A 24,708-nucleotide genomic window follows, 5' to 3' on the forward strand; every position below is an offset into this window, starting at 1 on the left:
CTTTCCGTTATTGCAATTTATTTATTGTTTCCAGCCAGGTCCCCAGGGGTACATGGGTTCTTCAGCTGATGGACAAAGAGGAGAAAGGTGGGTTTGGAACAGGACATCAGTTGAGCATCGTAAATGTTTAAGGAACAAAACTTTTTTCTTTCCATTTGCTTGTTGCCTCCTGCTTCTGTGGGTAGAACAGAGCAATGAAAGCTTCCTGCCTGAATGGTGTCTTATGGCAGCAGAATTCCTCTGTGGGATTTGCTCTGTGCATCTGTCTGCACAGCATTACAAATACGCTTACAAGTAAAGCAGCTATTAACTGCATTTTTACCACAAAATTTACTTTTCTGATTCTTTTCTCATCACTATGGTTAAATCTTTTATGCTGATGCTCCTGCTTTTGCAAGATTAAATTAGGGTAACATTAAGAACCTGACAAAAGCCGTTGTAGAAAGCCTCTGTTACGGTAGAGATTTTTGTTAGCTGGGTTTGCTAGATGTTCTGACAACTGTCCTATAGACTGTTAGCTGCGCGTCCCACTGTGTGTCACTGCTGAAAACGTTTGTGTAGGTGAATCCTCAGGTCTGATTTTCACGTTGATGGGGAAGCCCGTGCTTGCTCTGGAGTCACGGCTGCACTGCTTTTCCTTCCCGCTGATGCTGAAGTTACCAGAATACCCTGGCAATATCTTCAGACTGGTGCAATTCTGCAGTGCAGCAGGTTCAGACAGAGCCTGATCCTTGATGACCAACTATATGAAGCAAATCTGGCTTAAGTCAGTCAAAAAACTTAGATCTTTAAGCAAGGCATGCAAATAACAGTAGGAAGGGGAAAATATCAGCTGCCAAGTGCTAGCCACTAGCTTGTGGAAAACAGAGCACAAGTTTCAACTCCCAGTGTTCCTCTCCTGTATGGTTGTGTTGTGTTGGTAAACGGGCAGATTCCCAGCTCCTCATTAGTTTCTGTTGTCCAGCCAAGCCCAAGGTAACTGCTTTTTAATGTGCCAATGCCTCTGGTAACTTGTTCTGTTGCTGCTCTTCAATTATCACCTCCTCTCGCTGTCCTGACTGGAATGACTGATGTAGAGTTGCCCTGAAGATGGAATTTCCTTGCAAAGGCCTCAGCTGTTGGAGCAGGTCTTGTGTGTCAGTGAAAAAGCAGTGAGACAGCTTAGTGTGGTACAGCTGGTGGTCCTGCCATTTTCCATGAGGCCGGGAAGAGGACAGGCTGTATGGGATGTTTTGTACGGGAGCTTACAGGGATCTGCCTGTGTTAACGATGAGAACTTGGCTGGTTAGCTTAGCACTAAATGCCCTTGTGACAGTGGCTGGTATGAGGGGAATTCAAAATGGTCCCAGACTTGAGCTTCTTCAAATCCTGTTGAAGATGACAACCCGAGACCACTAGCTTAGCTTTCACAGAGAATACTTACTCCCCTCTCCCCTACCGTGCGAAGTATGTTTGAGTCTAGCGAGAAAAGCATCCGTGGCGATGGGGAAGGGAGACATGTACTACAGCTCATCACTTTCTGGCAGAATCCGTGCCCAGCCCTGTGGCACTCTGTTGAAGTTGCGTCTGTGGGAGATCACCTCCAGAGCGCTCAGGTTATCCAGCTCTGTGGCAGGCATGGAGAACAGGTCGCTGACCAGTGCTCTGTCAAATGGGGTGGGATTCCTGCAGCACAAGAAGCGGGAGACACTTAGCACAGCAGGCGGAGAGGTTATGCGTGTTGTGAAAATGATAAAAAAAGCAGGTCTGGATTTACTGACTGAGCCCAGCAGCAACCTGGCCATGCTTATAGCAAATGACAACCCTCCTCTTCCTCCTTGGGACACTGTTAGAGCCTCTGCTGGCTCAGTGAGGCTCTTCTCCTGTACAGAGCCAACCTCAACTCAAGCTCTGGCAAGCCTGGAGAGTGGGGTTTGGTGCCTGAGCGTCCGTTGCCCTGCAGGGGAGGGAGGAAGCGTGTTGTTACCTTCACTGTAGTCTCTCTTGATGGGCTCCACCAACAGCAGTAGAGATGTGGTGCACGTGAAAGGGGCTAGATTAAGAGAGCAGGTGACAGTGACAAACGCCCTGGTCTTTAGAAGGTGACTTGTCCACAGCTAATGTGTTCTGCAGAGGGCTGAGGCTGGTGGTGCTGCCTCCTGATCGCTCTAGCACATGTGCGGCAAATGTCTTTCTCTTGGCCCTGGCTCCAGTCTGCCTTTTGGGACAGCTTCTCTTGAACTATGACTAACAGGAGGAGCAGTGCGGGGGCAAGAGCTGTCATCCCTTTCTGGAGAAATGTGAAAAGGGACCAGGAACAGAGTGCCAGCCCCCGAAAAGCCAAGAATGTTGGTTTTGGAGCAGCACATGGAGGCTGAGCTATCCATGAGGCATAGCTGGGAGTGTTTGCTTTGGGAAGTGCTGCTTGAACATGAGTAACGTGGCACTGTTTTGCAACAGAGGAGAAATAACGGGGGGAGAGGTAAATGAGAGGTTTATTCCGGAAACTTTCTCCCTTCTGGGAAAAGACAAGTCTTTCAAAGCTTGGTTTTCACTCTCTATTAAGGCAGCACACCTTAGCAAGGTGGCCAAAGGTCTTTGCACTGCAGCCTGCACATTTAAACTTGGGAATAAATCAGTCTGCGTTAACAGAGTTGCTGTTGAGATGGTGAGCTTGCCTTTGCCCTGTGACCCATGTGGGCTGTGCTGGGATTCACCTAGCTTTAGGCAAGATCACTGGCATTTTACTAGCCGATTTGTTCCAAAAAACTTGTTTTTCTGCAGTCTAGTACTTGATGAACTGAGAAGTGATTTAAAAGCCAACAGCTTGCAAGATCATGACAAGCCCAGTTAGAAGCAGATTGGCTCTCTGAATCTTCATGCCTCAGTGAAGAATTAGAGGAGGTGGCAAGAGGCTTGGTGTTAAATTAGCATCCATCTGTATTAAATAACAGTTCAAGACTTTAAATAGAAAAGGCGCATGTGAGAAGGGAGAAATTGTACGGGGTAAAGCATTATTCAGAAACATGCCCTTGCTTCAGTCCCTGTCCATAAATAAATATTGAGGCAGGAGCATGGCTAAATATTGAAAGAAAAGAGCCAAGTGTCTGCAGCAGCTCCTTGCTCTCCCCCTGCGGCACCTCCTCGGATGTTACTACGCCGGGAAGGCTCACGATGGCTGAGTACTGGGAAGGAGACCCTGAGCGAATAGCTAATGCAGCCCCTTTGCTTCCTCGGCTTGCCTGTGCCTGCCCGTGGGGTTTTGTCCCTTCTGTTAACCCTGCCACCTCCTTTCTCTCCCCCTCAGCCCTACTCCAGTGCAGAACCAGTGCAATGTCATGCTTTCACTGGTATGGAAGGGGGAATGGGGGCTGGGTGTGCGGCAGCCTTGTGCTGTGCATCTCACCAAGTCTGCTCAGCAGAGCCGGGGGGCTGAGGGAGAGGAGAGCAGCAAAGGGATGGTGGGACCGTCTGGGACGCCGTTCCCATGCGGAGGGGTTGTAGTCCCCCACAGCCCCTTCTGCCAAGCATTCAAAGCACAGCAGTTGTGTCCCCCACAACTTAAATCCGACCCTGGTGTGGGCGCAGGAAAGCTGCCACCTGCAGAGGCCCAGCTCCGTGGCAGCTGGTCTGATGGGCAGCAGTGCTGTGCCCTGGGAGGGAGCTCCGCTGAGAGCTTGCCTGCTGGAAGGTGGCTTTGGCCAGGCCACCATGGCTAGTGGACTTTCATCCTCATGAAAGAGGCTTTCAGTGAGGAGGAGAGCCAGGACCTTGGTTTGCAGATTGCCCGGCATGATGTTCAGCTTACAAGTTCAGTTCTCATTATTCTGCCTTGGGCTGCTGGTGCTTCACTACCATCAGGTCCCATCCCCTGGATCCCCACCAAACACCTTTCCAGAAAGGAGATTTTCCTTGGCAATCTCTGTTCCAGGGTCCCAGCCTTGATCTCGGTGTAATTTGGAGGTGCAAGGAGGCATCCACCATGCTCCATTGGGAGCAGCCACAGGGCATGGAGCTTGCCAGCCTGAGCCACCAGAAATGCCCCAGCCTGGAGACTTCAGTCTCAAGCAGGTGTTTGGAAGGAATCTGGTGACCTCTTGGCACCCTGTGGGAAGATTAACCTTATACCCCTACCACTTCCAGCAGCTGCTTGGATACCTTAAGGAAACTAGGAGAGAGGCTTGGCACCATCTGTGTCATTCCTCCACCCAGCCCAGAGCTGAGCCCAGCTGGGAACAGCAACAATTCCTTCTCCAGGACCATGTGCGTGAGATTTAGTCCTCCCAGGTTTCATCCCTGTGGTTACCCAGTGCGATCAAGCTGCTTAGGGCTGTGCAAGCCAAGTGGTGGAGCTGAGGGGAGATCTGGGGAGCTGCTGGAGGTAGGGACCTTTGCAGAGGAGCCATGGAGGAGCTCCTGAGCTGGAAAAGAGCAACCTGAACGCTTTCTGCTCCCCTGTGGCGTATAAAGAGGGCATGGACCATTGCGTTTCCCTGGCAGGACGGTAGGTGCTTCTCGAGGATGAGGGGTTTGGCCAGGGGGTGGACAGGTTGTCGGTGCCTGCTCAGCCAGGATTACCTGTTGAAGCTCCTGAAGTCCCATGGAGAGGGTCTCATGGGCAGCTGGTTCTCACTGTGCACAGCATTGTCCTTGTCACCGAGGAGCTCATGCCACGGGGAGCGGTAGCCCTTGGGGATGGCGGTGATGTTGAACTTCTCTGGGGGAACTTCTTTGAGGGGGCTCGAGTACCCTGCACAGGGGGAGGGGTGATGTGGGCTGCTGTGGCCTCGGCTGGGCTGGGGCGATGTGCCGAGCAGGGGAGAGGGGGCTGGGAACAGCCCTGCCTTCGCATGGCCACGGAAGACCTGCTGCTGGGGGCAGGATTACATATATATAACGAATATATGTTATGCATTTATATACATTAAAAACTCTGAGGGAGGATTTTGGGGAGGACCCCTCGGCAGGCAGCAGTTTGCTGCCTCCAGCCCTGTGTTCCTGCCGTTACCATGGTGTTGGCTTTGGGGTGTAGGTGGCATTTACCTGGGGCCAGAGCGTCAGGGTTGAGGACTTTGCTCATCTGCAAGACTTTCTCTGTCTTCTTGGGCACTTCAGGGGGGCTGCCCTGGGGTGATGCTGCCACGTGGAGCTCAGAGTGATAATTCTGCTGGTCCCCAGCATCCTCCCCTGCCTGCAGAGGGGAGAGTCAGTGGGCAAGTGGGCATGGGGAGCTCCCCCTGCCCTGGTCAGGACTCAGGAGGCTGTCAAAAGTACTTTGGAGCTTCCTCCACCTACTCACCATCCACTCATTTGCAGTTCCGTCCACGTCACCTTTCTTGGTGCGGTATGAGCCACCCGCTCCCGGCCCTGGGAGCTGCAGGAGGTGAGGAGAGGGGTTAGCAGGTGCAGAGGAGGACCGGCGCCATCCCCGTGTTCTTTGGTGGGTGCTGAACCCGATGCTTGCCTATCTTGATGCCCAGGCCACCAAGCCATCTCTCCCTTCATCTCAGTGTAGCAGGCAGCTGAGCGCGGCTGCCCTGCTGAGAGACTCCCAGCCCTGCCAGGAATTGCTTCCCTGCAAAGGCTGTGAGAGACAGGGCATGGCGCTCCCACTCGGAGCCGAGGGATGAGCTGCAGACCCACCTCCCTGTAGTTGCTGGGGTGCTCGATGATGAAGCGCTGCATCCGCCTCTGGCGCTGCTGGAAGAGCTGGGAGCCACGGTTGTTCCGCAGGGAGAGCTCCTCAATCATCAGGTCCTGCGATGTGCTCACCTTCTTGCCCAGGTCCAGCTGGGGCTCTGGGGAGCCCAGGGAAGAGCACAGCCACAGCTGAGGCTGCTGCAGCGCTGGGGACCCCCATGCCCAGCGCAAGGACAGTGGGTCTCCTCATTGAGGTCCCACTTGCACAGCTCAGCCATGCACCCTCACCGGGAGCTGTGCCAGGCACTGGTATTTCCTCAGTGGGGGGATTTCTCAGGGAATCATCTCAGCCCCAGAGGCTCAACCAGCCTCCACTGCCCCTGTGCACGGACCCCTCCAGCCTTTGACATGCAGTTGCCGCCCCTTGGGGCTGTAGCGTAAGATGGGACCAAGAAAGGCACAGGGTCCCTGGGGAGCAGGGCCAGTGGCCTCAACCAGAGCTGGGTCTGGCCCCTGGGCAGGGCAGGCAGTGCTGCCCTGGGGCTGGCAGCACTCCTGGCTCTCCCTTACCGGCTTCAGGGCCCGGTCTCATGATGGTCATCACTTGCTGCCGTGCTCCTGGGGCAGCTCTGTGGGAGGGGGGTGAAGCCTGCCTGGACGGAAGAGAGAGGCAGTCTTAGGGTGACACCAAACATGGGGATGCATCAGCCCCAGGCATGCCATGGGGAGAGGCCAGGCTTTGGCTGAGCATCTTCCCTGGCCAGCATCATCCCTGAGCATCTCCCCTCAACAGCATCATCTCTGTGCTGCTCTCCGTTCTCTTCAGTGGATGTAGGGAGATGTTGCAAGCATGCTGCCACTCAGCCCTTGCCTTGTCATATTTCCTCTCTGCCTTTCTTTAAGGCAGAAAATGTCCTCAGCTCTATCCTTGTCCGCAGCAAGCTGGTGTCCTCGTGTCCTGAGCCCCCTCGGAGCAGCACCCACTGCCTGCCGCCTGCTGGGCAAGCAGGGGCCCTGGCTGCCACCCCACCAGCACCCCCGCCTCCACATAGCTATTTTCAGCTGCTGGCCCTGAGGGTGCAGGAGCTGCAATGCTGACCCTGCTGGGGAGCTGGGGAGCCTGGCCAGCGGCAAGACAAGATGGGGTGCAGGGCTGCTGGGCTGGGTTGCTCCTTTGCAGGGAGAGGGCGGGAGACCAGCCCTCAGCCCCCCGGGCTGCCCACCCTCAGCAGCACCCTCCTGCGCTGCTGAGGTGTTTGGCTCAGCAAGCACAAGGAGCAGGGTGGTGGCTTGGCCCTGTTCCGTGCATCTGGCATCCCTCAGCTCAGCCTGATGCTGTGCATCTTCCCCTAAGGTCCCTGGGGAGCAGGGGGGCCCGTGGGGCCGCAGGTGCCTGGCATGCAGCTCCCTGCCAGCTCCGAGACCAACATTCACCATCCACATGGTGAGCCTGGGACCTGTGCCCCATCCTTCCCTTGACCCCCCTCCGGGGTGACCATACCCTGACCCCCCCGGTCGTGAATGTCCCCACCACCAAGGCTGGGACATCCCCAAGCCCAGTGTACCCACCCGTCAACCCACTGACCGCAGCCTGGGACCTCACCTCACCTACCTGGCCAGGGGACGCCTCAGACGCTGGGGACTAAAGATGCTCTCCTGCTGCACAGAGGATGAGGCCAAAGACAAGCTGCAGCCACCAGTGCTCGGTGGCCCTGACTGGCCCTCTGCGGCACCCCCGGGCTCCCTGCTGCTCGCCCCAACCCGTGCTGGGCTCCAGCCCAGATGCCAAGGTCTGTCCCAGGACAGCAGTTATTTCTGGCTGAGAAAGGGGGCGGAGCAGGGCTGACCCTTGGGGACCGGGATGCCGTCACCCCAGCACGGAGCAGGGCTGACCCTTGGGGACAGGGATGCTGTTGCCCTGGCATGGAGCAGGGCTGACACTCAGGGACTAGAATGGTGGCTGTGCAGCAGCAGCAGGAGGTGGCCACATGCCACATGTGCCCAGGCCACCTCGGGAATGGATCAGGGCCAGGCCGGGTGGGATAATGGCAGTTTATTTCTGAGCTGGGTATACAAGTGTGTGGCAAAGGCGAGTCGTGGTGCCTGGTGGAGTGAGGGGGAGTCTGTGTCCTGGGAAGAGCAGGCTGTGGGGTGCGGGAACCTGGGGAACAGGGATGGGCTGGCTCCAACAGTGTGTCCTGCGGAAAGGGAGGGGGTGACAGGGGCTCCCTGAACAGGGAACATGCCAGAGCCCTGGCAGCACAAATGCATCCTCCCTTCCTGGTGTTGGTCTTACTGGCACCAAGGCTGTGTCCTCTGGGTGGGTGGCTATGGTCACTGCCATAGCGCCTCTTGGCACCCCAGCCAGCTCCTGCTCACTCCGGGGTGTGACAAGTGTTTTGGGGACCCATTTCCCTCCCTGGACACCCGCTGCTCTCCCCAGGCTCTGCCACATAACTGTGTCCACCGTGATGCCCTCCTCTCCCCATCGCTCCCCCGCCCCAAACCTTCCTCTGACACTGCTGCCCTCAGAGGTGCCTCTGCCCACCCCCCAGCCCCTTGCAGGGCTCCCCATGGGGACAGCAGCTCGTCCCTGAGACACTCTAAGCATTGTCTCCTGCACTGACACCTTCTTCAAACCTTCTGCAACCTGTACCACTTCCTTCAGCCCCCCAAGAGCTCCCCACCTCCCACCCGCCCTGGCTACCACAGCACCGACTGGTCCCTGTGTGTCCCTCCCCTCCAGCCCATAGGAGTGGGGACAGGGATGGGGTAAGCCTGGGGATGGGGACAGTGACACGGTAATGGGATAGGGCTGTCCCTTTTAGCTTGGGCAGGGCGGGAGGGCACCTGTAAACGGTCCCCTTGATGTGGCAATAAATAACTTTGGCTCTCTTTTTGGTCACCAGGGAAGGATTTGGGGGAATTTCTTTGAGAAGAGGTCAAAAGTAAAAAAAAAAAAAAAAAGCCATGAAGATCTGGGGGGCTGGAATACAACATTAACTTTTCCTCTCTGAAAGCTGGTTCCAATTGTAACCATCCAGATCTGGAGGCTGGGAGAGGGTGCCTGGCCATGGCATGCACTTGGTGCTGTCCACCCCTGCCAGGTACACCATGACCCCCCGGGCAGCAGCAAACAGAGCTGCGGTGACACCCTGGGATGACACCTTGGTACTGGGGGCAGAGGGCTCACGGGGGACCGCCGAGTCCATCCCCATTGTGGCTGTGTGGCATGGGGCCAGCTGATGGGCAGGGGCTGCAGAGGGAGGGGGCTGTGCTGGGGGCTGGCTCCCCCCATGCTGCCTGCTCTGCCTGCTCTGCCTGCTCTGCCTGCTCTGCCTGCTGACCATGCAGTCCTGCCCCAAAAGGTTAAGGTGGTAAAAATAGAGCGGGGGCATGGGATGGCAGGCAGGCAGGAGGCACCTGACCCTGCTGGCATGCCAAGGGGCTGTGGCAGCTCCTCCGGGGACTGAGGATACGGGGTTTTGGAGACCTCAACCCTGAGCGTTGGGGTCTTCCCAGTGGGGATCTGTGGGTGGCATCACCTGGGCTGGTGGGGCTGGGGAGAGGGTGGGCTGGCCAGAGATGGCTCGTCTAGGAGGTGCAGGGGGCCCCTGAGGGCAGCCCCCCTGGCTTCAGCCGCAGGCTGCTGGTCCAGCCCCGGGGGCAGAGGTTGAAGCTGTGGATGCCCGGGCTCTTGGTCCCCGAGTCTTCGGAGTCAAGGGAGACGTCCGAGTCCGTTGGGGACCGCGAGGTGCAGCGCTTGGCCAGGGCCCGCCCGCCCACCACGGGGGATGGCAAGGGGCTCTTGGGGCTGGGGGACAGCCGGGGGATGGGGCAGGAGGACATGCTGGGTGGCAGCACGAGCCGGCGCCCCTCTGCCCAGGCAGCTCGGGGCAACCCAGGGGAAGCACAGAACTGGGGGCTGTCCGCCCGGGGCGATCGCAGGGGGCTTTTGTGGGTGGGTGAGGGGCTGCCCAGGCTCCCCGGCACACTGCTGGCAGCCTGCAGTGCCATGGCTCTGCAGCCCTCCGGCCGCGCTGGCCAGGGGGACTGGGGCAGACTGGGGGGGCCGGCAGGGATGGGGGTGAAGGGCCGGGAGCCCTCCGGCCCCACGGCTTTGGGAGAGGAGCTCTTCCTCCGGGCAGCGTTGATGATGTTCCTGGCGAGCCGCGCTTGCATCTGCCGGCTGGCCCGGGGGTCGGCGTCCTGCCGCAGTGGGGACAGGGACCTCTCGCTCCATGGAGGGGACGTAGGGGGTCCCTCATCCAGCTCGGGCACCGAGGCCGGGCTGGCCCAGCCGTCCAGGCTGCCCGGGCGCCGCACCAGCCGGGGCATCCAGGTGGGCGAGGCAGGGAGGGACGGCCGCCTTTCCTGGAGGGGGACAGACAGCGGGTTAGTGCCGGCACTGCTGGGGGGGGGTGAAGGGGGGAGAGCAGAGGGACAGGAGCAGGATTGGTGCTGGGGCAAGCTTCGTGCTGGCTCAGCCCCACAGGAACTGGGGATGTATTCTCACGCATTGCACCCCCTGCAAGGGCTCCCCAAAAATGCATTTGCCTCTGCACCCCATCACCGACCAAGGAAGCTGGGTCAGGCTGAGCCTGCAATTAATCATCCTTGCCCAGAATATCACCCTGGACCTCTCACTACCTGCGGCTTTCCAAAGCCTCCCTCCAGGTGATGCACAGAGACCCCCGTGCTGCCCCAGGGATCCATCGCCCAGCAGCTGCTCCCCAGCCAGCAGGAAAGAGAAGAGCCAGGTCTGACAGCGCAGAGAGTGTATTCAGAAAGGGGGGGGACAGGAAGAAAAATGCAGGAGAAATAAAAGCATAGTCGAAAGGCAACTCATTACCACGAGGGGAGTGGTGGGAGCGAGGGATGACAGAGGCACAGCTGGACCAGGAGCATCAGGCCAAGCATCAGCCAGCCCTGCCCTCCTCTGCCTGGCACATCCCTCTCTCCCGGTCGTGCCAGCAGCGCTGCCTGCCCCCAGCTCCAGCACTGAGCTTGGGAAGGGACAGGGACCTTGCACTGTCCCTGGTCCCAGCACCACGGCGCTCTGCCATTCCCCCGGGGATGCGGCTCTTCCTCCACAGTGTGGAAGAAAACGAGGACAGATCCCAAAGGAGCAGCAAAAGAGAGAGGAGCAGGCACAGTGAGGCAGAAAGGCGAGGTGTCCCCTCCGGGTTTGCTTTGGTAGGAGGCCGATAGGAGCCGGCAGGACAGAGGGACTGCGGGTCAGCGGGCAGAGCCGGCGGTGGCTGGCTGCGAGAGCTGGAAAGGCAGGAGGCGAGGAAAGGACAGAGCCAGCGATGCGATGCTCCATACAGTTTCCAGGTGAGAGAAGAGAGAAAATGCTGGCAGCCCCACAGGACGGGCAGGCTCCAGATGGCTCTTTGGGATCCCGCGGGCTCTATGCCCCCTCTATCCACTGTCCCGGCACTGCAGCCTCCCAGCTACTTCTTTTTTCTATTTCTTTTTCCCCTCTTTTCTGTGGTTGGTTTGGCTTATGGCACACCTGTGAGCAGTTAGGGAGGACTCGGCCAGTGCAGAGAAGCCTAAAACCCCCATGTGTTTCTCTCTGCCACCACTACTTGTAATAAAAAGAAGGTTTCCACACCTGCGGCTCGATGCCGGCATTCCTGGTGGAGTAGGAGGGTCTGGGTGCCTGGAAGCCTCCCTTCGCTCGGGGTGGCAGCAGGCGGCATGGGGAGGCCAGCAGCACCTCGGTCGGGGCTCCAGGACCAACATGGCTGCTGTGATTCAGGGCCAGAGCCCCGGTGGTTCCAGGAAAGGGGCTGGAGTTGGTCTGGCCGGCACTGGGCACAGCGGGAGGATGCCAGACAGGGGAAGGAGGCAACGGAGAGGTCGGGCAGGAGGTTTGCTGGGGGTAGGAGTAGGCATCAGGAAGAGAGGGTCTGGGTGGAGGCATCTCCCGGGGCATGGACCTCGCTGGACTCTTGGATGGAGAGAGGATGAAGAGCGAAGACTGGAGCTGGTAGGGCTGGTGCTTGGAGATCTCCAGCTCCTTCTGGGAGACCTCGTTCTCCATCAGGTTGCTGCTGTACAGAGAAGCTGGGGGGGTTTTGGAGGGTCTGGAGGGACTCTTGGAGGGGTGTCTGGAGACCATGGGTGACAGGCAAGCACTGGCATCATATTTCCAGGAGGGAGGCAGGGACATTGTGGGTGATGGGGACCGCAGCAGCTCTGGCTGGGAGGGAGCCTCAATGATAAACTTCTCCATCCTGGACTGCCGGCGGGCAAAGAGCTCGGCCCCCTTCCCTCTTGCTTCACTGAGGTTGTGGCTGGGCTGCGGCTTCGGCTTGGGCTGGATGGTGGGAGACTTGAGGCAGGAGGACCATGCTGGAGCATCATCAGCTGGCGGGATGTGCTGCTCACCCCTGGCTGTGCTGTTGGGGACAAAGTTGGCAGCTTCAGCCCCGAGGGCGAAGGGCTCATCCTCAGCACTGGGCTCCCCCTGGTCCTTCTGCTTCTTCCTGCTGTCTGCACTCTGAACCAGGTCCAAGAGATCAGGGTTAGGGCCCAGCTTTGGCTTCTCAACAAAGGTGAACATGGACTTTTTGCCAGCTCTCCGGGCGGCTGACTCCTCCAGGATCCCCGTTTTGGGCAGAGGGTTTGGTCCGCTCACCCCACAGCCCATGGGGGGACCTGGCAGCACCTTCTGCTCCCGGGGTGGGTACAGGGCTGAGTAGGCAGGGGGTGAGCGGACACGTGTGAGCGGCGGGGGGCTGCTCAGCGTCTCTGCATAGGTGGGCGGTGGGGGCAGGTCGGCGGCAGGGGGTCCCTCTGTGGGCTGGCCACTGGTGCGGGGTGCCTGGGTGCCAAAGGGTCTGGCCGTCCGGTTCTTCACTGGCTTGGGCTTGGCCAGGGTGAGATGGACCTCATAGTACTGCCGGCCCTGCGTCCCGTTCTGCCGCTGGCCAGCTGGGGATGCCATCCCTGTGGCTGTCCCCACGGGTGCACTGGGCACCTTGCCAGGCACCTCGCTGTTCTTCCCTTCCTCGGGGCTCTGCGGCAGGGCAAGAGCCACTGTGCTGGGCCCCACAGGGGCTCCCGCATCCCTGAGCCCCTCCCCCCCACTCTCCATCCCACTGGCCACCCTCTCCTGCATGCCGTTGGTGGTGGCTGATGCCATGTTCTCCTTCAGGTAGACACTAAGCGGGACCTGCTGGACATCAGCAGGCGGCTCCCGACACGGGGAGGCGTTTGCCTGCAGCCCCTCTCCTGGCGCACTGGGCTGCTCAGGCTCCGGCTTCATCCCAGGCCCCTCGCCCTCCTCCATGGCTGCTTGCTGAGGCTGGGGTGCGGGGCTCAGCGGCAGGCCCCCACCATGCCCAGCCCCGGCGAGCCCATCGACGCGCTGCTTGCGGCGGTTGAAGAGCAGGACGCCCTTGGAGCTGGGGCTGGGTGCCGTGGTGAGCTGCACCGCGATCCGCCGGCTCCGTGCCTTTGCCTCCTTCAGCTCCTTCTCAGAGAGGCTGGCGCTACGGGAGAGACCTGGGCAGAGGGGAGAGGGCAGTTAGGGGGACTCAGAGGGGACGTGGGATTTTAGGCCTCCACGCCAGCACTGGCAGCCCTTCCTCCAGGTATCCCCCAGCATCCCAACCCCTTCTTCCCCAGCAGCTGGGTGAAGGCAGGAGTGATACTCCAGAGCTGGGGTACCCAGGGGGGATATCGTAGTCCAAGGGTGATGGGGACCCAGCGCGGCCCCCGCCAAGATGCTGAGCTGCAGCTCTGCATGCTGGAGGGACAGATGGCAAAGCCCAGGGGACACCCAGGGGCACACAGGACCTTTTCTCCCATCCCGCCCTGTATTTTGACTGGGTTCTGCAAGCCCACTGTGGTGACCATATGGGAAAGGAATTTCTCCAAGGGTTTCAGCAGGTCTCAGGTTGCAGCTTGCATGGTTTTGGCCCCTGGCTCAAAGAGGCGGTGGGCAGGGAAGGGGTCAGATCGCGTTCCCCAGCCCCTTGCCCTGAATCCCGGCACGCTCAGCCCCAAACAGGGCAGGAAACAAACCCAGTGTCAGCCAGAAGATGCCAGCCCGCCATAACCTCATGGCAAGACCGGTGGCCAGCCCCATCTGGGGACTGATTGATGGAGCAACACGAGATGGCAGCAGCCGACAGAAGCTGTGCAGATCCTGACCTGCCGGACACAGACACAGCCCACAGCAAGGAGCCAACCTCATGCCTCGGGAGCCTACACAAGTGCTAAAAGCAAAGTGCTAAAAGCCAGGAGAAAGCCCCGCAGCAAGCAGCCAGAGTGCTGCTGCGCGTCTCGTGTGCTGGCCAGAAGGTCAGGGCACCAGCCCTTCCCGAAGGCCAAAAGGATGTGGAGCTGCCAGGAACGCATTTTCTCAGGGTGAGCAATTTCCTACAAGCTCACCCTGAAGCACCCGCGGGAAGGGCAGTGTCCCCAGCCCTGCCGAGGCCACTGCTTGGGGACAGACACCAGTGCGGAGCACCAGCACTGCCCCAGTACCCACCAGGGGTGCAGCCCCCTCCCCAGGTGATGCCGGGGTGGCTGTGATGGGGTGTTCCCACTCCAGCTCTGGCCAGGAGGTGGGTGGCCAGGGCTGCCGGCCCCGAGCCTCGCTCCCCCAAGCGTTGCCAGCACCCGCTCCCCTTCCCTTCCCATCCCTTCCCTTCTTCCCTTCCTTCATGTGTTTCTCATTTTCTTGCCTTCTGTGCCGCTTGGGAGCCTTCCAGGATATTTTCAGCAGTGGCTCAGCCTAGCAGCGAGGGAAGGGATGGATGACTAAGCCAAACACTTCCAGCAAGCCCACAGTAAAGCGGGAGGGCTGCTGCAAACTGGGTACCTCTTCTTCCTCACCATTCATCCCTCCTGCCTCCCTCAGCACCCAGCAAGTCCCAGCCCTGGCCCCAGCACCACCAAAGAGTGCAGGATGGCCCTGCCTTCCCCAAGTGGCTAGAGAGGAGGAGGAGAGTGGATGAAGCCTTCAGGCTGCCCGACAGGAGGGTTTTGGCTGTGCACGGTGGAGAGAAGGCAGAGATGCCAGTGGAAACTCTCTCCTGGAGACAAGGAGCCTGTCCACAGTGGCGACGCCGGCGGCCAACATCTCCCCCGGTTAGCGCCCGGTATTGTTTAATGCCCCATTTCTATTTGCTTTGGCGGCAGCACAGAGCGGGGCCGCGGTTTCCTCCGGCCGGGCTGGCTGGAGGGCAGCCAGCACCACAGCTCCCACTCCGCGGGGTCACCCTCACCGCCTTTATCTCCGAAAAGGAGGAGAAATACGGCCAAGGAGCTGTTGAGAAACAAGCCACAGGCTCCAGATGTCTGCAAATTTCATGCTCCTAGCCGAGCATCCCTGCTTCCTTGGAGGCCGAGGCCGCCTAAGAAGCCGAGCTCTCGGCGGAGCCATTTCGCAGCCTCTCACTCTTGCTACTGCCTTTTAACAGCAACGGAGGGGCCCTGGGGGATCTTGTCTGTGCTGGAGGGATGACTCAGCTCCTGGCCAGCCAGTTCCTGCTTGGACTAGCCGCCGGATACACTCCTGTGTAGCCAGGATCAGTGCCGGGATCTCTCCGCCAGGATTTTGCCCCCAGGTATCCCCATCCCTTGCTGCCACCCTGGGCACAGGCATCCCCCTGGGCCAGGGTGTGCTAAAGGGTGGGAGCCCCCACCTGAAATCCCCCGCCTGGCATCCATTCTCAGCATTGCCTTGTGGCACCCCATCTCCTACTCTCTTCCAGCAGCCCCTCTGCACCTGCCTACCTGGTACCCACCATTCCCTGCTGGAAATGAATCTCTCGGGATACTAATGGGGATGCTGGGGGTAAGAAATGCTCTTCACATGCAATTTTTCTCTCACAGATGGGAAGCACCAAAGCCTCCAGCAGGCCAGAGGAAATTGCAGAGGCCAACCTGAACACTGCCCTGCTTGCACAGCCACACACAGCCCAGTGGACAGACGGATGGACAGATGGACGCAGGCACCATTGCAAATGTGGCTCATCACTAATCAACCGGGGGTGACGTACCATCCCCAACAAAAGGACAGAGACCACCTCCCTCCCCTCTCTGCTCCAGCCTGAGCCGTGGGATCAGCATATTTGACCTGGTGCAAGAGCCTTTAGTCATCTACCATGGTGGCCCGAGGGACCCTGTCACCCGGGGTGGCTCCTGCACCCCTCGCTCCCCTCCCAGATGGAGGGAACATCCCTTCATCCTTCCCTGCCAGCCAGGGAGCCTTGGGCGGGCTCCGGCTGGGTGCTTCCTTCCTGATGAAAACATCCAGGTGCTGTGGAGGAGAAGGAGGGGCACAGGGCCTAAGGCAGCCCAAGCAGCACAGGGAGGAGGCGAAAGCAAAACTGTGCATGGCTGAGGGTGCCAGGAGCTTGTGCAGCACTGGAAACTGTCTTCCGCCCATTAACGCCAGTCCAGCCCAAAATCCGAAGGATAACCGGCACTTCTTGCGCTCTTCCACTCTTCCTTCCTTTCCACGCCACGCACCGGCTCGCCACCACGCTGCCCTTCGGGAAGGAAATGTCTCCCCTCTCCAAATGTCCCGGCTTCTTCCAAGAACAATGAATCCAGCCACGCCAGCCCTCTCTGCTGCTGCATCCCCGTGTTGGGGGTCCCCTGGCAGCCCCCAGCCCTCTGGTCCAGGGATGCTGAGGAAGGAGATGCTCCCTGTTCCTCACAGGACTGCTGGACTCCTGGCACACATGAGCAGCCGGCCAACAGCCCTGGAGTGCTAATTCAGTGCAATACACTCCAGCTCTGGCCAGAGAAGCCTATAGATATCTATATATTTATATAGGCACTTGCTCTATAGGTTTGCCATTGCTCATGGGGTGACTTCCAGCAACATCCCCCAAGTATAGATAGGGCTTAACAGCTTCTTACCAAGCTGTCAGTCATCCTTCCTGCAGCAAGTACTGTGCTTTCTCCTCCAGAGTGAGGATGACGAAGGTGATGAAAGGCATTTCTGTTGCTCTCCCTTCCTGGCCAGATTGGGGAAAAATAATTCCTTCCAGCTCAGCTTTCCGTGCAAAGGATGGGTCCCGCCCCACAGCACTACTGTAGAGCATCTGAAGTCCAGCCAGGAAAGGCTGGAGTCACCATCCCACCCCCAATGATGGCAAAAGATGTATCAGACCCTCCTTGTGTCCCGCCCTGACCTGCCATGGACTTCAAGAGCTGGCATGACATGAGGATTGGGCCCCAGATTGCAGGGAGAGGAGATACCCAGGGCTCTCTGAGGCTGACAGATTCAGTGGAAGCTGCTGGTCTTGATGTGGCTGGGATGTCACAAGAAGAAAAACAATGACTTGGAAGCTGTCACCTTGCAGGTGTGGGTGGCTGCAAGCATCAGGCATGGTGGTGAGAAGCCCTTGCATGGAGAAGCCCAAAGATACCAGAGTCCCCGTAGGGCCAGCAGGATGAAACAAGCCATGTGAAATCTCGGCCTCAGGGCTGGCAGGCGACTGCAAAATCTTTAGTTTGGGCTCTGTCCCTAGCCTGCTCCTGGTCTGGATGCTCGGCCATCCCAGTGCTGCAGCCCACCTTGGCAAGTTCACAGGAGGATGCTCAGGGTGTCCCGCTGCCCCGCCCCCCCCCAGCTCCCCGGCTGTCCAGGGCCAGGCAGAGCACGGACCAGAAACCCCAAATCCACCTTCGCGCAGTGCAGCAGCTGTGATCCATAAGGAGCAGGAACCTTTCCCCTTTTCCCAAGCAGTTTCCCAAGCCCAAGCAGTTTCTTGGGCTGCTGTGGGTCAACTCAAACGGTGCCTCTTTCTGGCAAAATCCCACCAGCAAAACCAAGAATTAAACCAAGACAAACCCATTTCCAGAGGGATGCATGCCACCATGCCACCTCCCTGCCACAAACCCAAATGCAAATCTAAAGCCAGGCGGTGCTGGGGAGGGTAATCCAGTGTTTTCACCCAAACACTGCGGGCTTTGGACACCGAGGAAATGTAAGCAGGTTTTTTGGCAGAGAAGCCAACTGGCCTTTTGCCCCAACTACAGCTGTGCAGGATTTTTTGCAATGTGCACTAACTCACACACATTTAAGTCTGCGCTTCCCTCCCGCTCACAGTTATCCCAAATAATCTGCTGCTAGGAAAACAAGGAGGGTAGCGCAGACATGCAGTTGAGCTAGCTAGGAACAGATACCATTCAAACACATGGATGAAAAGACGACAATTTTCTGCCTCGTTCCCAGCTTCCAACTCTCTTATACCCCAGATATAAAACCTCCATAAAGTTTTTATCCATGCTACCCCTCCAGACCCCAAAATCCCTGGCTCAGGCAGTGGGTGCTGTGGTGGGGGCAACCTCGCCTGCCTGGCAGGACGCGCTGTGCTGGGCCTCCCCTCGCGGGCGCCTTTGCCAGTGACAAAATCTGGCACAGCGAGAAAATTCGATGCGCTTGCAAGTTTTCCCTGTGCTCTGTTTGCAAGGGCTTTGCTGGATTTGGAGCTGTTTGCCTCCCCAAGCTCCTCCCGGCTTGCAGCTGTGCCCCTGCCTTGCCTAGTGCTCAGCACCCAAATCCTGCTGGAAATGGCCCCACAGTCTCCAAGCAGCAAGCCCTGGGGCACCCATCTCCCATGTGGGGGAGGAAGAGATGGGGCTGGGGGCATTAATATTGAATGGAGGCTGGCTGCCCCTGCCCCAGCCCCACTTCCCCAGGCTCGTCAAGCCGAGAGGATGCAGTGAGCAGCCCCAGCCCTGCATGCATCCGCAACGGGGAAGAACAGGCTGCTGCTACTGCAAAAGTGGAGGCAGCACCTTCCCCCAGCCAGCCAAAATTAAGCTTTTAGCTTTGCAAAAGAAGGCTGGAACCTGACAGACTTCCTCCAGGCTGCTCTGCCATCCATCTGCCCAGAGCGCAGCAAAGCCAGCCCATCCCATCACCAGGTAGTATGGGGACCCGATCCTGGCTGGCAAGTGAGTCCCAGCCCTGCTGTGCCTGCTGGTGCTTGGACTCGCTGCGACACATCCCAGGCGGTGGGGCCCCGGTGACAGCCCTGCCAGGCTGGTGCCACGAGCCAGAGGCGCTGGCTTGGCAAGAGAAGGTCATCTGGCTTGGCTTGTCCCCATGGGATGGACGGAGCAGGGAGGGCAGTGGGATGAAACGGGGCCTTCGTCTGTCCCTTGCACAACCCCCGAGGGATCCATCCTGCTGGCTGCCAGCCCCAGGGACAGACCTCGTGTCTCCAGCACCGGGTGGCACGGCCAGGGGAGATCACGTCCCAGTCGCAGGGGTCAGGGGACATTGCCTTGGGAAGAGGCTCTGCAGAGCTGGAAGGTGCCACGCTGCCGAGCCCCCCACGTCCCCCCGTGCCGGACCTCCGAGGGTGGGCAGAGGGAACCGGCACCCACCCGGCTTATTTATAGAGAAAGAAACGCTGCCTGCCCCGCTCGCCTGCCCTTTGCCCACAACCGGCACCCCTCGGGGGGTTCCGGCCGCCCATGCTCCCCTGCCACCTCCATACACCCCCAGACCCCCATGCACCCCCAGCACCCCCCGTGCACTGCCAGCCCCCGCCACCCCCGGACATCCCCAAACACGGTACCCCCCTGGCACCCCCTGCTGCCCTCCGCCCCCCCGCCCCCCGCTTGTGCACTGGCACCCTCGTCCCCCGGCCCCTGCCCCGGCCGCCCCAGCCCCGCAGCCCCGCCCGGGGGCAGCCCCCGCCTCCCCAGCCCCGGCCCTACCCGCGGTGCCGGTGCCGGTGCCGCCGCCGCCCCTCGCAGCCCGACTGCACCGGGGAGGAGGCGGCGGGCAGGAAAGTTGCGGCAGCTCCGCCCTCGGAGCGGGCCCAGGGGGGCGGCGGGCGGGGGCCGGGGCCGGGGGGTGGCGGGTCCCGCCGGCCCTGCCCCTGCCCGCCGCGCCCGCCCGACCGGACGGGATGGGTCCCCCTCCCCGGCGGCACCGGCAGCCGCCCCGCCGCCCCGGCTGCCCCCCGCGGCCCTGCTCTGCCGCTTCCCGTCCCGGCTGGGTCTGCCCTGAGCCCGCTGCCAGGGTGGGAGCAGGCGGGGCATCCCCCTACCCAGCCCTGCGCATCCCCCTACCCAGCCTGGAGCATCCCCTTATCCAGCCCTGCGCATCCCCCTACCCAGCCTGGAGCATCCCCCTACCCAGCCCTGCGCATCCCCCTACCCAGCCTGGGGCATCCCCTTATCCAGCCCGGAGCATCCCCCTACCCAGACCTATGCATCACCTTATCCAGACCTGTGCATCCCCCTCACCCAGACCTGTGCGTCCCCTTTAGCCAGCCTGGGGCATCCCCTTACTCAGCCCTCACCCCCTTTCCCTCCTCCCAGCAGTGCTGGGGACCTGCAGCACCTTACGTTTCAGACGCTGGCAGGGAAGCAGGATCTCCCCTTGCTGCCAGTTTCCCCAGTGCTGAAAGGGTTGGGGCGCTTGGAACAGGGCAAAAATCTAGCACTGGTGTTACCACCCTGGGGACCCTCCGGGAAGAGCACCAAAAGCCCTCTGCCAGGAGTGGTCTGCTCCCAGTGACAAGGGGACCACAGCCCTGGGACGGATGATTCCTGGGGAACCAGTATCACCTTGCACCTCCACCACCCTGCTCCTGCTGGGGCTGCAGAGTCCTTGCTGGCTGCAGAGCTCCCAGGCACTGCTGCAGGTGGGACCAGCCTCACCCCCTTCCCTTGCCTGTCCACACCACAGGATGAGCTCTTGGCCTTATTTTTTGCTTTTCTAATTTCCTTTCTGCCTGTCCCTCTTTGCTTTTTTGTGCTTTTCTGGTTTTTGAGGGAGACTGGCGCTGGCTCAGCAGCCCCCGGGGTGTGAAACCTTCCGTTTATTTGCACACCAGACAGAGAAACCAGTCCTGCCTCCTGCATCTCCCAGCTGCTGCCTCTACCCGGGGCTCCTGCGCTCCCCAGCCTGCCCCGAGAGGTGCCAACCAGCTTGGGCCGCTGTGCCAGATATTTGGGAGCAGCCAGCCTGGCCTTGGGCTGCTGGACGGGGACCAAAGGGGAACCTGGGACCTGCCTGGGTGGGTCTGCAGCGCTCGGGGGGCACCCGCTTGGCTCCCGGCTCTCAGGGCCACCCCTACACAATTGTGGGGGTGGGTGGATGCACCTCTTTCTCTTGCAAGAGCTCCATGGGGTTGGGGGTTCCCGCACCCAGGACCAGCTAAGGAGAAGAGGAGCAAATCCCTGACATCTCCTGGGGATGCTCCTACAAACATCCTGCTGCAGAGGCAGCCCCGATGCCACCTGCACGGGGACCTGCCCTTCCTTCCCTCTGCCGCTGTCCCTGCTCTGAATTAAACCTCTCCTTTGCAAACCTGCAGGGTTTTTGCAAGGTTCTGGCGCTCCTCCCAGTGCTCAGGACCCTCAGTGACATCCTGCCCGGAGGCTCTGGAAAGTCTGACGGGTCCCGCAGGCAGTGGCTGGTGGTGATCTCACTTGAAGGGGGAGGAAACGGGACAGACAAACTCTTTCCAACAAACCTGTTGAGTTACTTTAAAATTCCAGGCTGGCAGCAAAAGTGCTGGATGGCGGTGCGGGTTAGGAAAATGCTGAGCCTGGACAGAATCAGGCCTGACCTTTCCCTGCCACAGATCTGCCATCCCAGAGCAGAGTGAGAAATGGGAAGACTATTTGGGTCCATCTGGTTTGTGTGCTGAGCCCTGAAACACGACGCCCGTACGGCCGAGCGAGCTGCTGGGGCAGCAGTGAGCCAAAGGGCTTGGCTGAGCTTCCCAGCCCTTGTCCCATCCAGGGAGCTGCTGGTTTTGAGGATGTCTGACACCCCAAAAAGGCGAGGGGATGGACTCTGGACACCAGGTTCATGCTGAGCATCCCCAGCCGGTGCCGTCCCTCCTCATCCTGGGAGCTACTTGGGGAAAACCAGGCTCTGAGCAGAGCAGCAGCATCTGATAATGCCATCCCATGGGGACAGTGACACACCTGCCTTGGCGCCGCGTGGCAGCTGAGATAACAGCTGGGCAGGAGGAAAATAGAAAGAAGGGTGGAAACAGGGTTTAAAAATGGGTCTAATGCCTGTAAAAGGATGAGTCTAATCCTGTGGGAGCATCTCCCCTGGGTGGGGAGGTCCAGGCATGGGAGCGGCCACAGTAACCCTAGATATGTGCCTGTGCTTGTGTCACCATGGCTGAAGGGACAGTCATGGGCAGAGAGGAACGGCTGCGAAACAGGGCTGTGAAGCGAGGCGATGGCAGAGAGCATTGTAGGAAGCAACCAGCCTGAAATAAAGTGCTTAATTTTTAAACCAGGGGCTGAAAAGAGATGGATGGCCCCAAGCCACGTAATGAATGCTTGTCCATCGCCACCCCAACTGAGATGTCCCTGTCCCAGGCAGCACCCCAGGAGCTGGCCCTCATCACCCCCCCTTTGCAGAGTCCTGGCAAGCCCCACGGCCAGGATGAGGGGTGGGAAGCCCACCCCTCTTGTGCCCCACTTGGGGTTTGGTTGAACTCGGAGATCACAGGAACCCTCCCGCCGTCTTCCCACCCCCCTCCCGAGAAAAGCCACAGATTCCTCCTTATTTTCAAGGCCAGAGAGATCATCTCAGGCTAAAAAAGTCCCAGCGGCTGGGCCGGGAGCCTGGAACGTCTAATCCAGCGGCGGCCCTGGGAAGAGCCAGGCATTCCCACCACCATGCCAGGCAGCGGCAGCCCTGGCCCCAGCGGCACAGCAGCACTTTTTGGGAAGGGGGGGTGGCCAAAGGGGGTTTCTCTTACCCACTTTCCTCGGCTTGCTGGCAGGGTTGATGAGGACCTGTTGGATCTTCACCACTTTCCACTCCTGGCTAGGGTCGGCCGTGGGGCTGGCTGCTGTGGGGGGCAGCTCTGAGGCAGAGCTGGAGCATTCTGGGGGGCCTGTGGGCTCAGCCACCAAGGCCAGGTTGCTGCCATCCAATGTGGGACCCGGTATGTCCCCACCGAGCCCCTCAGGCCCCCACTGGCAGCTCCTGCTTGCCTTCCCTCCCAGTGGCCCTGAACATCCCTCTTGCTTGACCGGCTCAAAGGCAGGGGCATCCCGGAACTGATGGCACCTCTGCTCCCCTCTGCTCCCCCTCTCCTGCCAACAGACAGTGTCCCCCTCGGGGTCCCCTTTGGCCGCCCCACAGACACGGGATTTTTGCACAGCCTCGCTGGGTGTGGGGCAGCCAGGCTGGGTTTGCAGACAGGGCTGCCGTAGCCTTGCCTTCAGCATCTTTGCAGCTCTCCTTCACTGGCACTCCATGGACTTTCAGACCAGCTCCGCATGGCCAGGGGGCTGGCTCCTCCCTGGCAGTGTCCCTCAGAGCATGGGCAGTGTCCAAGAGGGAAGATGGCCACACGCTGGGCACGAGCCCAGCTTTACTCCTCTTGCAGGCAGTAGGACCAGGCACGATGCCACAGGAGCAGGCAGCTTTCAGAGACCCAGCTGTAGGGTTCTGCCCAGAGAAGACACATCAGCAAGGAGGATTTTGTAGGAATTTCTCTTTTCTAGGCAGGCACACAGAGGAGCAGTGTCCAAGGACCTGTGCAAAGGAAGGAGGGGGAGCATTGAGGATGCTTGTTCATGCACTGGTTTCCTCTGGCCACAGCTAGCAAAGCAGCTCCCGGTGTCCCCAGTCTGGGCTCCAGCCATAGCACTGCTCCCTGTGAAGAGGGACCCCTGAGATGCAAACACTCCCTAACAGATCATTTGGAAATGCCCCCTACCCCAGCCCCCTTGCCCATCCGTCCTCCCCAGAGCCCGATGCCCAACTCCCTTTGCTTTTGCAGCCCAGGGGTGGCTGTGGACACCCTTGTTTGTGGCCAGTGCTGGGGGACAGTTGCTGCTCAGGAGGTGGGAGCATTTAAGGAAGAAACCCATTCCCTGTGTAAGAGTTTGCTCAGGGTTAGCAGGAGCCCTGGCTCCCACCTCCGTCCCCTGGAAAGAGAAATTCCCAGCATCCAGCTAACAAAGCTGTGTTTAACCATTGAGTGACTCACACGGCACTGGGACAAGCGCAGACAGACCTGCTTCCCTTCTGCCGAGCATAAATCTTTCTGAATGACAAATGCACGCACCAACACAGCCGAGAGGCGAGGTATCAGCTGGGAGAGGGGGATGTCATCACTCCCAGGACAGGATACAGATTACAGCGTATGGGGGAAATTCCTGCGCTGTGAGTCCTCCACAGCCACTCAGCGCAGCGTCACCCACCCCCGCTCGCTGCAAGGCTGGGTCCCAGTGAAGCACCCACTGAGCATCACTGCGGCCAGGAGACCCACAGCACATGGACCATGGTGGATTTCCCAGCCTAACAGCTAGCCAAGGAGGAAAAGAGGCTTCTGCTCAACCCAACCCCCTCCCTGAGTTATTGCAAAGTTTTTCAGTGAGATAAGAAGATGCACCAGGTTCAACACCACAGGCTGAGCTCAGGCAGGAATACGACCTGCAGCTCCATCTGGGGCTCGCATAGCTTCTCCTCAAAACTTTTCCCATCCTTAGGAAAGTTATTTTGGAAATGAAGGCAGGTTTGAAAACAGCCAGTGAAAACTTTGCTGCTGAACAGGCACTCAGGCATTTCCCAAATGCAAGGCTGCATTTTTTTGAGAATGCCCAAAGGAAATCTTCTGCCCTTTCTGAAACCCTTCCTCCCGCCTTGCTCTGATGCAATTATTCAGTATGGATTTGCAAAGAGATCCTGGAGGGAAAATTTCAATGTCTCTCTCTAAAAAAGGAATCTCACCCTGCTCTTTACGTAATTCGGGGCCCCAATAGTTGCGGGAAGCCACCCACATCTTTCCTTAGAAACATGGCAAGTTTTAGGAGCTGGAGGGGGCTGGCTTATCTCAAATGAGGACAAAGAGAAAGTTGCTGAAAATAGCCCCAGCCCAGCCCCGGTCAGCAGAGATCCTCTCGGAACGACTCTGCCGTTTCCCCACTCCCTTGCCCCATCCTTAGGGAGAAGGTTTCTCAGGCAGCACGACTCCTGTCCATCCTACACCGGAGCTGCCTTGGCAGTTTGCTGGATGAGCCCGTACCACTCTGAAAACCACCTTCCAAAGCCACCCCCTTCCATTTCCGGAGCGCTTTCTGCAGATGGGCATACCCCGGCGA

General features: G+C 59.3%; 2 protein-coding genes across 3 annotated transcripts; both read right to left on the reverse strand.

Annotated features, from left to right (window-relative positions):
• Positions 1-371: 371 nt before the first annotated feature.
• Positions 372-7,559, reverse strand: MYOZ3 (myozenin 3). Of its 2 annotated transcripts, XM_055812809.1 has the most exons (7): positions 7,232-7,559; positions 6,190-6,272; positions 5,623-5,777; positions 5,279-5,353; positions 5,023-5,170; positions 4,558-4,729; positions 372-1,665 (listed from the first exon to the last, which is right to left on the reverse strand). In XM_055812809.1, the coding sequence occupies exons 2-7, from the start codon at positions 6,218-6,220 to the stop codon at positions 1,503-1,505; spliced, it is 744 nt and encodes a 247-aa protein (XP_055668784.1). In that variant the 5' UTR covers positions 6,221-6,272; positions 7,232-7,559; the 3' UTR covers positions 372-1,502. The 2 variants fall into 2 exon arrangements, with proteins under 2 accessions (XP_055668784.1, XP_027634609.1); XM_027778808.2 differs by lacking the exon at positions 7,232-7,559 and having other exon boundaries at positions 6,190-7,212.
• Positions 7,560-7,657: 98 nt separating this feature from the next.
• On the reverse strand, positions 7,658-22,827 carry SYNPO (synaptopodin). Its single transcript, XM_027778807.2, has 3 exons — positions 22,353-22,827; positions 11,240-13,137; positions 7,658-9,993 (listed from the first exon to the last, which is right to left on the reverse strand). Exons 1-3 carry the CDS (start codon positions 22,825-22,827, stop codon positions 9,214-9,216), a joined length of 3,153 nt encoding a protein of 1,050 aa, XP_027634608.2. The 3' UTR covers positions 7,658-9,213.
• Positions 22,828-24,708: the final 1,881 nt, after the last annotated feature.

The sequence above is a fragment of the Falco peregrinus genome, chromosome 8, assembly GCF_023634155.1.
Source record: "Falco peregrinus isolate bFalPer1 chromosome 8, bFalPer1.pri, whole genome shotgun sequence".
Taxonomy (NCBI): Eukaryota; Metazoa; Chordata; class Aves; order Falconiformes; family Falconidae; genus Falco; species Falco peregrinus.

Excerpts from the sequence above, each read along its gene's own strand:
- SYNPO (XM_027778807.2), bottom strand. The coding sequence starts at position 22,827 with ATGCTGAAGGCAAGGCTACGGCAGCCCTGTCTGCAAACCCAGCCTGGC. Across the intron at positions 13,138-22,352 it reads CAGCAAGCCGAGGAAAGTGG|GTCTCTCCCGTAGCGCCAGC; the intron begins GTAAGAGAAACC and ends CCCTCTGCCCAG. Across the intron at positions 9,994-11,239 it reads ATGCCGGCATCGAGCCGCAG|GAAAGGCGGCCGTCCCTCCC; the intron begins GTGTGGAAACCT and ends GTCCCCCTCCAG.
- MYOZ3 (XM_055812809.1), bottom strand. The coding sequence starts at position 6,220 with ATGACCATCATGAGACCGGGCCCTGAAGCCG. Across the intron at positions 5,354-5,622 it reads ACCCCAGCAACTACAGGGAG|CTCCCAGGGCCGGGAGCGGG; the intron begins GTGGGTCTGCAG and ends CACCTCCTGCAG. Across the intron at positions 4,730-5,022 it reads CCCTGACGCTCTGGCCCCAG|GGTACTCGAGCCCCCTCAAA; the intron begins GTAAATGCCACC and ends CCCCCTGTGCAG.